Raw genomic sequence first — 14,736 nt, 5'->3', positions numbered from 1 at the left:
AAATTGAAAAATTAAACTTTACAATATTAATTTTATGTAGCACGTAATGGAATGTTTGATGTGAACCATGGTCGATACATGTCTGTGCCATATTGCTTGTATCCTTTGGCAAGATACTTCACTCTCTACATCACTCCCATTGTCTTGTCCTTCAGATGGGATGTAAAGACATGGTCATGTGTATATACAATACATAATAAATGATTAATATATAAATAACTTTATACACTGTTGAATAGAGTTATAGGGGATCATCTACTGACATGCTGAATATGGTCCTCTACTGGGCCCTATGAAAGAGGTCACTCAGTATAAAGAAGAAAATAATATAAAATCACCATACAGTAGGAAATACTGACAGAGCAGTGATTTTATAATTTACCACATACCTAGAGTTTTAAAGTTTAAATGCTAATAATGAATAACTTACGAAAATGCTTAAAATTACCAGAAAAAAAAAAGTTGTCCCTTCTACACTACTAGATTGTGCGGAGTGACTGAAAGTTTATTGAAATAGAAAACAGGGTAGAGAAAAGAAAATATGCCAGGAACCTTGGTCTGTACATCATCTGGACCATAATCTTAACTCCATAAACAAACTTGTGTTTGGAATTCTAAGCATTAATAAACAGCTTTGTTCTGACGATCATTGACATCCTGATTGACTATTACAAAGCAAATGGTATAATTTGTATTAAAATTCAATATTTTTGTAAAAAATTCTAAATATATTGAATAATTTTTACGAATAATTATAATTTGTATATTTTCAGTATAACTTATATCCAAGTCCTGGGTAGTATGTTTTATTAATCTGTTTTATAGTTTTTGTCAAATTTATGTACCAAAAAAAGACTTGAACCCAAGTAACTATGGTACTCCAGAATATTTGTTATGTACATCAGAATGTTGCTGTTGAAAATACTTTCATTTACCAATTCTACAAAGACCTAATTAATTTGAAAATCATTTTATTTTCGGTTTTTGAATTTCTTTAATTAAAGTAAATTTTAAATTTAAAAGTTGGAGTGGTGAAAGCGGGTTGACCGGGTCTCCCGATTTAAAATTCTAAAATTTAATTCCACCCACTCTAAAAAAGCTCCTGGTACTGCTTATAAGATCTACATACAGTATGGTACATGTGAATCGGGTATTACATAGTATCCAGCTAGTACTGCTTTTTTGCAACCTATGCTTACAGTTGGCACATTTTTTATAGCTAAACCTCTGCTAACTATGTTGTACCTAAACTCCTAACGTTACATTAATAGACTCTCCTGGTACTTACTGGCTTTATTAAATGTAATCTTAACAATCCCTATCAGCAGCTAAACACTTTAGATGTTCCATGAATAAGATATTTATCAAATGCCTATATATCGCCACAATCTATCTCCATTATAAATCTACAACAGCTATTGCATTATTCCATGGCTTATTGAATCTGTTAATGTCTTAGAGCGGCCATTGCCTGGTGAAAATTTAATTAAAATGTATACTACAAGCATGTCAACAAATGGATCTGATTGAGTTGAGACTCTTCAATTTGTCAAATATTTTAGCATGTTAATAGATGCTGAGAAGGGATTCAATTGAGAAACAAAATCATGTCAAATGTAAAATTTTAAGTAATCAAGAAAGTAATGCTTAATATCCCAAAAACTCAAGCAAAGCAGAATTAGATACTAAATAAGCATTCAAGTTGGGAAATATATGTAATAACATTGGCCAATAAACAAAAAATGTCAACAAAAATAACTATAAAATTTGTTTTTCTTTTAAACTTTATTATAATATATAATAATTTATTTTTAATCTACTTTTAAAAGGTATGTCCAGAGTGATATAAATACTATTTTAACTATTAACTAAAAAAAACAAATGTTTACAAAATCCATCAAATGCAAATCAGAGGAAGATTAAATAGAATTAAACCATTAAGACCATAAACTGTGTTTTCGTAAAAATACAAAGAAATGTTCTTGACAGCAAATCTGATTAAAAAGATACATAAACTGGTGTACTAATAAAACAAAATTTGTTATTGTTAAATCACATGGTTACTAAAGCCTTTCATCCAATAAATCTGACTTATGAGATTGTAGGTTTGTATGAAGATGGATTTTAAAAGATGCCCAAAGGCATCCTGGGAAGACAAAGATGAATGTTAAGCAGAGATTAATAGAGGTCAACTAAAATAGCTAAAAGTAGCAAAGGTTAATACAGGGGATGTAAAGACTTTGAAAAGATAATAAATGATGGATAGAGGATGGGTCATTGAAAGGTGATAAACAGCTAGTATCAAAGTAATATAAAAGAGTGATTAAGTTGTATTGTTTATACAAGAAAATTCACCTGCACACAAATTCCCATTTTGATAATGAATACAATTTGTGGAAACATCTTTTACCATGATATCAAAACAAAAGCTTTTCTTTATTAAATTATATTACAGTGTACTAAAATCTTGATTGGATTTAAGCAACTTATTTAATGCCATGTTGCATTATTAAGGTTGGCAAGTCCTGTTTTTATTCTGAAAACATAGGGATGAGCAATTATCATATTAAACCTCAGAATTATGCTATCATAGTTTGGCCAGCCGCATTTTCCTCCCTGGTTTTTTTAAACCGGTACTCATTTACAAATAAGTGGACTGGGAGGCATTCTTATAGAAATTGAACCGAAGTCGAGTTTTTCGCGAAGTACGTAAACGTTAACTTTAATGGATGATGTCAACATTCTACTCATTTGCATAACAGCGTAGTTCAGCCAACAGTTTTGCAATGTACGTGTTCTTTTTTTATTTTGCTTTGAGTCACTGTTTACTTGTTAATGGCAGTAATTATGTTACTTATGATCTTACACAAAAACTACTCTGTAACAGCAATCACTGCCACTTAAACACAGAGAGGCTCTGAAACTTTAAAATAATTTCTGGGTTCTTGGTTACCACTTATTGGTTCCCACTTAAGAAGCAACAAAACGCAAGTGCAAGCAAAGGTTCGGATGATCCATCGCGCCGTTATTGGTCAAATTACTTGTGGCAAGCTTACTAATTCCTTGCATTGCATCAGGGAGAACACAACATCAATCCTGTTTCTCAGAATTGAATCTACACAAACTTTTAATTCTCTTTACCTTAATTCTTCTACAGTCTTCCTCCCATTTCTGGTTTAATGCAATGAGTTCTGGCTCAACAACTCTGCGACCTTCGCCCCCAGCTTGCATCAATTCCATGGCTTCATCTCGTGTTTCCTCTACTCGTACGACCAGTTCATTTGCTTCATCTTGCAGTTTCTGTTAAAAAACAAAATTTATATTAACATTATAAATAACAATTGTATTGTATTCTACAATATTCATACAACAATGCTCAAACAGTTTCAGGGAGTTGCCTTTCTACTCTGTGTCTTCTTCAACAGTGTCATTTTATTATGCTATGTATCTTATATGTAGTCTACACTATCAAACTTTATGCGACAACAAAATCACAAAAAACATCACACTTTTTTTGTCAAACTAGTGATAGTGTAGACAGAGCTTTAGATAATTCGGTCTAAAATCTTGTTTCAATTATTGAGTGGCGTTATACCTACATTTTGCATGAGAGTTACAAAGTGTTGAGGGTTGGATGCCCCATCATTTCTTTATACATCGCAACTCTAATTCATCGAACGCATTTGGGGACATTGGTGGATTCTAGGTCCAGATGATGATAAACCACAAAATATGCGTAAGTCCTGCCATCGACCAAAAGCTCTCTAACGTCCAACTATTTATACTCTTTGAATGTGTTTAGTTATATTATATACCTTATATTTGTTGATCTCCTCTGGTGCTGCTTTATCTTCACGTGAAAGTCTATCAGACGTACGTAGTGATTTCTCAACAGCTGTCAACCACATTCGGATGTTAGTGACATTGACTTTTAATGTACTGATGCGATTCTGATGATCCTGAAACCAATTAATGAACCAAAAAAGAAACAAATTATCAAATTCTGAAAAGCACTTAGTCAAGGTTCTGTAAAATTATTTAACTTATTTTCTTCACATTTTGTCTGTAGGACTGGTACCTCCTCCTATTTATGTGGTGTTCATAACTTATTCATCGAGAAAATGTTATATTGAACATTTGTCTCTAGTTGTTTTAAATTATTAGACAAACTACTGTAAACTGTAATTATTAAACACCTAAAAAAATTCCTGTCATTTGATTGGATGATTGTGGGTCACATGGCATGAAATAGTATGTACTATTTAGCAATCATGTAATAGTACTTTTTTTCGTGTAGGAACACAAAATTTGCTCACAAATGGCAAACAAATTTGAATGAAATCCAATAGCAGCATTGTCTGTTGTTCTGCGAACGGAAACGCACAAAGCTATCTGTCCTTCACAACAAGATCAGAGCAATGAATTTATATATAGGTAAATATTTTTATTTTTATTCTAACAATAATCTTTGCACACCGAATAATAAAGCAATTCCAAGAATTGATTTTATGTTTAGTACAAGCCTCATAAACATTAATATATACATATACATTATTTATAATTTTGTGAAATTTCTGAATTACCATTTAAACCTATTCGATTTTTGATCAATAAAACATGTCATATAAAATTCAAAACATTAATACAGACAATTAGATCTTAATGACTTTTAAGCAATGATTCAATGATTTTAAAATGCTTAATATTTAAAGACACGTTTCCTAGACGCCTATAAAACTAGGCCTAAATAGGCTAGGCCTTAAGACCATCCACGGGAGAACATTCGACACGAGCTACTTAGCAATTGCATTGTTTTTCTTATTTTATCCTATTTAACTATAAAACATACATTTCAGACAAGGAATGTCCTGGTTTAAAGTAATATTATGCATTATTTTTACAAAACGTCAACAATTGTAGTGTCTTTAACAGGATGTCTATCCTATATGTGTCTAATCAACACAAAACAGAAATAACAATAGACAAGCAACAACTCTAGTGGTCTAGTTTCCTACCTTGATAGCATCTTGTCGCATCACAATCTTCTCTGTAAAGTCTGCATACTGTTTTTCCAGCTGCGTAACGTCCTCTTGTAATGGCATTATCGTGTCACACTTACTCAGTCGTGATAATTGCGCAGAAACATCTCCCATCTCCTTTAATTTAGGCTTGCATTTTCGAGATTCTAACTCCAGTTTCTGAATAATACAAATGTATTTAATTGTTGTATGTGTATTAGTGAGTAATCGCAAAGGGTGGCAACGCACAAATTTTCATTAGCAACAACTATATTTGTTTGCCCATAAAATGGTTAAAAGCCATTTAGGGTAATGGCGCTTCTTTTGCAATGTTACATTTGTATTCCCCAGTCATCCATAAAATCAATATATACTCCTTTTCAATAAATGAAACATATGTAACTCAAAATTTAAGTAATTGGGAAGCTCAGCTACATAAAATGTGACCAATACTTGTGACTATACTCAAACGCCACTGTAAAGAAAGAAAGATGATGGTGATAGTGTATAATATACAAAATAGTCTGGTCTTCTGGTATTTTTTGTAAGGAACGCGATTCCTTCAATGACATTAATATTTTCAATTAGTATCCAACAAAAATAATAGTTTGTAAACTACGGTATATAACAATATTACCTCCATCCATTCTTGCTCTTCTTTGAGATCATCTGGGATTTTGTTCAACGATTCTCGTCGATTCAATTCATCGCCAACACTCTTCATCCATTCACTGAGGGCGATCATCTCTTTCTTAAGTTTGCGAGACAGCTTCAATGCCTTCTCGAGCTCCTGCTTTCCTTCTGTTACTCGTTTCCCAAGAATGTTATAAAGTTGCTTCAATCCGTTTAGCCGTTCCGTGAGCTCCGCCGGATTCTCTAGCTGACGTTTTTCAACAATATTCCGGCCAGATTTAATAACCCACTCTACCTCGGCTTTCACTTCACTTAAGGTCTTGTAGAAACCCTAAAGATTATGAAAAAATATATAATGAACCATACCATAATATGGCTAATGATAGGATGTCGCCACAATCACAGATTTCCTCATCTTAACAGTTTAAAAATTAATTCATTAATTTCCAGTATATCACTGGATGGTTTAGTGTTTCTCTATGCCTGTAAAATGTATATATTCAGTAGAATCTCTCCTTTGGAACACCCCTATACAGGGTACCCCTATTCAGGGGAGACTTTCATATAAAATAAGTGAGGGGAAATCTATGTTACGGTTAACCCCTATTCAGGGTACACCAATATTGAGGGGATACTTCTTTTGGTCCTGAAGGTGTCCTCTTAATAGGAATTTTACTATTAAAGTTTGAATGATGTACTGTTCTGTAATTTAATTGTTTATTTATGGATGGGGATATAGATAAAGTATAGAGGTGGGTGTCAACAAATTTAGTATGGTCAGTACTTCCAGGGTATTTAGCGGTTTCTTGGGTGGATGCTAGTTAAAATCTGGCTGGGTAGAAGACTCCTAACATTACCATTTCATTTATACCTACTTAAAATCATAAAAACTAATCAGTGAATCTCACCAAATGTGTTCAAACAACTTTGAACTCTGCTACATTAATCAATAGTCCAACTTATCTAATATTCATAATCAATTGAAGTTATAAATCTTAGATAACTTTAGCCTAAGGCTGATGATACAATTCTGTGGAGATGATAGAATCACACATATACTGTCAATTTAAATAATGAATTAATTACCATGCAGGCATCAAGCTGTGTTTGAATGACCTCAGGTTCACCGTTCTTAAGGTCAAGGACCTTTATTCCTTCGTTGACACGTTCTAGGATTTCTTTAACATGCAGCATTTTTGGTTCGAAGTCCGCTGGTTTTTGGAACTTGCGAAATTTAAACTGCAATTCATCAAGGTGTTTCTGTTGGGGGAAAAAACACATACAGTATACATTATCAAGTATTGTACTTTTCTAAATTAATTAAGAATTTTCTAATTAAAGACATAAAAATAATGGTTTTTGACTAATTACTCCATAACAGTTTAGATTCTTGGGTGCCTTTTTACACTGTCATACAATGCATACACTACATAAATGTAGACTAGCAAGTGTGAGGCACGAGTATAAAGGTATGAGCCTGTGCCATAGTTATTATATCCTAGGCACGATAGTTTACCCTCATTTTCTTGTCCTAGGGATGGGACGTAAAGCCATTGGTCAAATGTACATACATTGCTCATGTGCACAATAAAGAACTTGTACACTATTCAAAAATGTTGTACCCGTGTACTATTTATGGTCTTGTACTGGGCCCTCTCGGAAAACATTCTTGTACTGAAGAGGTAACCCAGCATAAAGAAATACATTAAATCAAAAACAAGGTATCTTAGATTTGTTTCTGCCTAGATTTAAAAATAGTTTTAAATGCTCTTCTTGCGTATTATGATGAAGTTTCTCATTCTTACCCTAAGCATGTCAATCTGTTGTTGCATCCGATGAGAGGCGCCCTCATGAGTTTGCTCCATGAGTCCATGTGCTCGGTTATCAATGTCATCATAATCATTCTCTCTTGAAGCAAACTCTAATTTCAATTGCTGAAATAAAAAAAAATTAATAAAAAGTTGTGATGAATCCTGGCATCAAATTGAACTGAAAAAATTCATCATTCAATCAGCAGGAAAAGAGTGTAAATAAGCACAACTAACATCTTACCCTACACAGTGGCGTAATAGTTAGGCCCCTGGTTTAAGAACCCTAAGTCCCCCTTCCATGCTCAAGGCATTGGATGTTTTTAGCCTTTTTCGACATATTTTAATGCCTGTTTTTTTCCTCTAGCCGCTGCTCGGGGGCCCTTATTGGCGAATTAATTTTGGTTGTTGGAATTTTTTGTTGGTTTTGGTTTTCAAATAAAATAAATAAATGCACAATTATTGTTTATTTTTTAGAAAGCAGGTTTTCGGAATGAAAGAACAGGAAGGTATTTAAAGAATCAATGAATGTAATTAAATCAAAGTGTGATAATTGTTGTAAACCTCAAATTCTTCAGGGACATCAGAAGCTGATATCTTTGAAGTAAGTCTTCCATTTAGTGTCTTGTCAACATTGGTGATCCAGTTCTGCAAGGACAACATGTCTCTTTCCAATCTCTGCAGTAACTGTACATTGGTTTCAAGCGTTGCTTGCCTTCGTTTAGCCTAATAAATGCAAGATAAACAATTATATATATTTATAAATCCAAAGACCGTTAGACACCAACTACTAAACAGATTTCCAACTCAGAAATTATTATCAGTCATGAGAACACTATTCACTCTGTTAAGGACTGTCTACACTATAAAAAATGTGATGTGCCCATATATGGACATGGTGTCATATCACTACCATATTTAAGCATATCACTACCATATTTGTGCACATCACACTTTTTTTGTCAAACTAGTTTGATAGTGTAGACAGAGCTTAAGAACAAGTACACTGCATAAATATAACAACATGGTAAAATCTGAACTGTACTAAATTTCAAAGAAGAATTGTATCCACTTTATTTCTGTAATTTTTTTGTTCGGCCCTATGAGATAAAAAATAGTTATGCAAGGTAACATGAAATAACAAAACAAATGCTAACCCTCTTTGTAACTTCTTCAGAGCGAATATTATACTGCTGAACTTCTCGCTCTACATTTGCAACCATTATGTCTTGTTCTGTCAGAGTACGTGCCAAATTGTTCACCAGGTCGTTGCACTCAACAACATGTTTTTGGAGGGATGATTCTAGTACCTGTAAAATTTTATTATATAGATAAATGGCACATGAACGAAACCTCACTGGTAAAAATTTACTACAAATGTATTTTTAGTATCCATTTAAGGCCACCTAAATTTGTAGTAAACCACCATTCAAATTATTTTTTATGATTGATCTACAAATTTCAGGTCACACAAATGCACCTGGATTGGTTTTCTATCTATTATTTACAAAAGATAGGTTGAAACAAACACTCTTAAGCTCTGTCTCTGTCACTATCAAACTTTATGTGACAAAAAAATGTGAAGTGCCCATATAATTATGGACATATCACTACCAATCACAATGTTTTGTCAAACTAGTTTGATGTGTAGACAGAGCTTTAGTGAAGTTACCTAAAAATACTAAGAAAACCTACATCGATTTCTTCCGATATCTCTTCAGCATCCAAGCTGGCTGACGGGTTGTCCAGCTTTTTGGAGAACCCATCCATCCAGGTAGACTCTTCAGCCAACAACCTTTTTAACTTCTTCCAGTTGTCAGCAGCCTGAGAAAGAATCTGAATGAAAAATGGAGAACAATAATCAGTCGTGTACATTTCAATCCAGACCAGTAACATCTGAATAAAACCTAATTCAACAATATTTGACATTCTAAATTTACAGAATTTTTGTTTACTTCTGAAAAATTCTGCCTTTGTGATATAGTGTGCTGAACAATGTAACAGCATATCCAACATACATTGTTGCAAATTTTAAAAAGATAGATAAATGTTAGATTAATTGGTTACACGCTTTTTGTTGTATTCATTGTATAATTGTATGTAAATCAAAATGTACCTCATTGTCAAACCGACAATAAATAATATTGTATCGTAAAGTGGCTAGTTTACAATGATGAAGTGAAATTTATAATACTCAAAACAATTCTGACATGGATAAAATGTTAAAATAATATATCCTAAAAACCTTGACTAACCTTGCATTTAGACTCAAGTTTATCCATTTCTAGTTTCCATGCTTCTTCCAAAGCTGTAAGCTCTGAATTGAGATTATCATTAGCAGATAGTGAGGCCTTGCTTATTATCTCCATATGTCGAGAACGCCAAAGGGATGGATTCTTGTTTCTTAATTCCTCCTGGCCCAGCTGAAATTTAAAACATCCCATAAATGTGTTATCTTTCAATTTTATTTATTTATTTAAGACACTTTGGAACAGAGGGACTTACAAACTTTTAGAGCGGTCATATTACAACAAATAAACGAAAAGTCAACAGAATAAATAATACAGGAACTGCTAACATTAAATAAAGATCTTAACATGGCAAATTTGTCCAAATTTAATTAAGTAATTAAGAACTTATATTTATAACTAATTATTCAATTTATTCAAAAGCTCCAAATATGGAGAAGAAAAACAATAAAAACAAAACAAAAAATTATATATTATTACTGTATATATTACATAGAATATATTTTTTTTAAATTTATTTTATTTACCTTGAATATTTTTATTTTGTTCTGAATTTCCGTTGAATCAATCGCAGAAACATTTTGCTGGCCGTAGTCTTTATCCACTCTAGTAATACACTCTCTCGTCTTTTCCACATCCTCTCGGAGTTTCATCAGGTTTGCCTGAGCCAACTCAAGACTCTCATGTTGTTCTTTTGTCAGCAATAATATCCTGGACCATTCCGTATTAAGTTTGTCGAGGTCCGATTCCATTTTCGCAGCAAACTCTGGTTCAGCGGTAGATGCTAATTTCTTTCCCAGTTCGTTCACACTGTTTGTGTTCAGTTGTAATGTACCAATGTCAGTATGCAGAGCCTAGTTGGGTTAAAAAACGGTTATAGTTGGTTTGAATGGATTATAAAGTGATTTTAAATGATTATAAAATAATTGTAAAGGATAAGATGGTTGATCCAACTTTATCATGGAATTCTAAATATGACATTTATGAAATGAAAGTTACAGTCAGCACTCCTAAAACTGGTCATCCAGAAATTTTGAAAGTTTTAAAGTCTCAGAAATTGTTTTACCACCAGAGCTCAATTCATGCATTACCGATTACTCCATTTTGGGAGCACAAGGCATATGAATTTTATTTTTTTAATCAATTTTTAAATAAATGGTTATTCGGCATTATGCGACAGAAAAAGGCCATCAATCTGTGATGAAAAGTGATTTTGTTTGTAATCTTCAATAAACATATAAAATATAAAGTGTGTCTTGGCAGCTAGAACTTTTGTTTTGACCTTAAGTTTTAATCTAATCTATTCGAGAAAGATGAAAAAAATAGTCTGGCTTATACAACCACTCCTAGGTTCTGTTTAGTAATAGAGCATAATATAATCTCTTTATTAAATTAAATAACGAAAGTAAAAAAAAAAAATCTTAAGAAGCAAATAGTAATACTGTATGTATATCACAGGCAAAAAAAAATCTCTTGATCAAAAATTCCTAGTTCCATGGGCAAAAGAAATTCCCACTCTACAACCAAAACAAGTTCCCACTCCACTGGCAAAACAAGTTCCCACTCCAATGGCAAAATAAGTTCCCACTCCAATGGCAAAACAAGTTCCCACTCCACTGGCAAAACAAATTCCTACTCCAATGGCAAAACAATTTCTCACTCCACTGGCAAAACAAGTTCTCACTCCACTGGCAAAGCAAGTTCTCACTCCACTGGCAAAGCAAGTTCCCATTCCAATGGCAAAGCAAGTTCTCACTTCACTGGCAAAACAAGTTCCCACTCCACTGGCAAAACCATTTCCCACTCCACTGACAAAACAAGTTCACACCACACAGCTAAAACAAGTTCCCACTCAACAATATACTGTACTACCTTATTTTGGTCAAGTTGAGCTTGTAGTAGAGCAGCGTCACCAACAGCAATATCCTCAATTGACAAGAATTTATTAACATCTTCCATCCACCTTTTAAGACCATTAACCTCATCCTATTATGAAAACAAAACTACTTTAAAGCCCCTATCAGAGAGTATACTCAATTGGAAATGATATGTTGAGATCAAGGTAATTGGAGTGATGTATGATCCTTAGTTACCAAACCTAGGAAGGCTCAAAATCCTGTTTTTAGTATGGTATGATAAAATGGAAGGAAAAGGATAGCTATGCTTGATAGATTAAAAAATAAAAATACATATTCGGAACTAAAAGAAGCACTAAAAGTATGGAGAAAGAGGACTGTCATGGACCTGCCAAATGGCAGATAACAAGGCAGATATGTAGGTAGTATGGTATGGTTTTCTATTTCTAATGTTCTACAGTGACAACCATCAGTGAAAGACTAGATGTAAATACACTTATATAACAACTATTAACCAAGGGTCCTTTCATGTCTTTCAGCTGCCACCAAATAAGATAATTATCTTATAGACTCCACACTCTTCCAGAAGATGCACTGGGCTCTTTAAAGTGCACATAATCCATACTGAACCTCCAGACCTTTCTGGAAGTCCTTTCCAAGACATCTTGTTAAAGCAGTTGTGAATTATTGTGCAATACAAATGCATGTTTACTCAATTTCTACTACAGCATAAAAAAATCGGATTATTGCATGGTGCAACCAGTCATATAACCTTTAAATCACATGACCATAAACTATCTCTTTTAATCACATGACCACACCCACCTGCCAAAGCTTCAACTCCCCAAGTGCCGTCTCGAGGTTACCCTGTCTTTCATCAAGCGTGCCTGATACTTCCCGCCACTGTGCTTGCAGACGATCCAGGTCAGCCTGAACATTTGTTGCTGAAATGGAGCCGGGAAAACGCCTTGTTAAATCACGGCCCATTTTTGTTACGTAATCGTAGTTTGTCTGTTGCTGACTCAAGGTTGACTGAAGTTCCTGTAATAATAAAAAAATTGTTTGATTTGATCAATATAAAAAGAAAAAATATAAAGTGTTCATACTAAAACTAAATGTGAGATTATAATTTATATTTCAGTAATAAATACATATTAAAAACATGTTCACAATGTCAAAATGTAACAGACAATAATTGTATCCCCACCCATTCAATTGTTAATGTTGGCAGAAGGCCACATTGTTAAATTTCACTTTTGTTTCAATATTGTTGAATGATTGTAATCAAAAGTAGAAAAAACCTACAACCTAAATTTCTTAAATCAAGATTACAATATAAGTATTCGAATACTGTTGAATGATTGTAATCAAAAGTAGAAAAAACCTACAACCTAAATTTCTTAAATCAAGATTACAATATAAGTATTCGAATACAACCATTTAAATAATGTGATGCTTTCAATTCAATAATGGTTAATGGTTTTAAACAAACAGCAAACAGACTGAATCAATCTTATTTACGTATGTATTAAATGCCACCCAGCCTTCTGTATAGTCTGTTTTTACTCACTCAATGAGATTTTCAAACCACTCCGTAATCTCCCAACCAATTCAATAATGGTTAATGGTTTTAAACAAACAGCAAACAGACTGAATCAATCTTATGTACGTATCTATTAAATGCCACCCAGCCTTCTGTGTTTTTACTCACTCAATGAGATTTTCAAACCACTCCGTAATCTCCCAACCCAAAATGTATTATTTAAATCCCTGCTCCCCCAATATAAAAAAAAACCAAATGGTGCCTAATCGTTCCATTCTAAAACTTGTTATCTACCTTAAATTTCTGAGCCTGGTCTTCCATCGTATCTTGGTCTGAGACTAAAAACTCTTTACATTTTAACACCTCATCTACTCTCTCCAACCACTGCAGCAGCGCTTTCATAGCCTCTATGTAATCGGTTGATGGTGCACTTTCTAACACTTTCTGCAGCTCTTTTTCGCGGGTTTTCAGCTTTGCCTCTGATCTTTCCCAACCAGCCTTGACAATACTAAGGTCGCCCTTCACCAGAGGAACCAAACTAGAGTTCTTAGTTTCAAGCCTTGTGGCCAGAGAGTTAATTGTGTTTAACGAAGGTAGTTGTAAGCTCATTTCTTCATGTTTTTTCTACACAAAAACAAACATTAAATTAATCATGTATTTTTTCATTGTCTGTCCAGCCGTGTCAACACAGACTTGTCCTTCCAAGGGTCCATATAAAATAAATGTTAGAATTATTTACACAAAGTTAATCGATAAAAAATAAAGAGAAAATTAAAAAGGCAAAAAGAAACAACATTTAATTTTAAATAAACAAAGAACAAATTACATTGTTTGAAGCTTCTCTTTGGGATAATAGAAAGTTCAAAAGTCAGAATGTATAGTAAGTTTTCCTTATAGATAGCTTTTGATTTGTGACCTAAGACTAACTTTTGTAATGTTAATTCACTGTGCACAGTTTAAACTTGCTACCTTACGTCTCTATTTCTCGACACATCGACAACCAATGATAAATCAATGCGTAGGTCTTTGGCAAATTGAAAACTCTCTTAACGATAATCTAGTTCTAGCAAACTTACTTGGCACTCATCTATTTGTATCTTTAACCTCTGAACATCACTATCGCCTGGTACCTGCTCTTCCATCCATTCATCTACCTCCCTCAAGGTGTTTTCCACTAGATGTAATTCATTCAAAAACTCTTGGTGGAGAGTAGCATTGTCCAGCTGCATTTTTCGCTCTTTGTGTAAGGTGCAAATATCATCCCAACGGTCGATGAAATTTTCAACAGTGTCTTTTAAGTTTTCTTTGATTTCTTCATCTAAAGACAGAAAAAGACAATTATTTTTCATCCTCTCTCAGCTCGAATCAATTGGAGTCTCTCATTTGTATCAATTAGTCTCTCAGCTTGAATTATGCAGAGTTTCTCTGCTCGTATCGAGAGGATTCATTTAATTATCATCATTATACTTCAGGTTGCATAATCATTAAATTATTATATATGAATTAATAATCAGCTTATGTTGTTCAATTTTAGTGTATACTGCCCTCTACTGAGCAGTATATATGCTGCATTTATTTTACCATTTCAGGAGGTAAAAATTGACATTGACAGATCATTTACGTAATGTG

At 33.4% G+C, this 14,736-nt stretch overlaps 1 protein-coding gene across 7 annotated transcripts in view; it reads right to left on the bottom strand.

Annotated features, from left to right (window-relative positions):
* The window catches only part of LOC144847921 (dystrophin-like), a 210,941-nt gene that overhangs the window by 106,073 nt on the left and 90,132 nt on the right, over positions 1–14,736 (bottom strand). For all 7 annotated transcript variants that reach the window (XM_078704507.1, XM_078704509.1, XM_078704508.1 and 4 more), the window contains exons 18-32: positions 14,184–14,425; positions 13,402–13,731; positions 12,390–12,605; positions 11,581–11,694; positions 10,236–10,562; positions 9,715–9,882; positions 9,155–9,295; positions 8,617–8,769; positions 8,024–8,185; positions 7,457–7,585; positions 6,738–6,911; positions 5,656–5,982; positions 5,016–5,198; positions 3,816–3,959; positions 3,142–3,300 (exon numbers count right to left, since the gene is read on the bottom strand). In XM_078704507.1, the coding sequence (XP_078560633.1) occupies positions 3,142–3,300; positions 3,816–3,959; positions 5,016–5,198; positions 5,656–5,982; positions 6,738–6,911; positions 7,457–7,585; positions 8,024–8,185; positions 8,617–8,769; positions 9,155–9,295; positions 9,715–9,882; positions 10,236–10,562; positions 11,581–11,694; positions 12,390–12,605; positions 13,402–13,731; positions 14,184–14,425 (2,969 nt within the window). The remainder of the gene's footprint in view (positions 1–3,141; positions 3,301–3,815; positions 3,960–5,015; positions 5,199–5,655; positions 5,983–6,737; positions 6,912–7,456; positions 7,586–8,023; positions 8,186–8,616; positions 8,770–9,154; positions 9,296–9,714; positions 9,883–10,235; positions 10,563–11,580; positions 11,695–12,389; positions 12,606–13,401; positions 13,732–14,183; positions 14,426–14,736) is intronic.

The sequence above is a fragment of the Antedon bifida genome, chromosome 7 (assembly GCF_963402885.1).
Source record: "Antedon bifida chromosome 7, ecAntBifi1.1, whole genome shotgun sequence".
In the NCBI taxonomy this organism is placed as follows: domain Eukaryota; kingdom Metazoa; phylum Echinodermata; class Crinoidea; order Comatulida; family Antedonidae; genus Antedon; species Antedon bifida.
The sequence above is the reverse complement of the archived record's forward strand: the minus strand, read 5'-3'. Positions and strand labels throughout refer to the sequence as shown.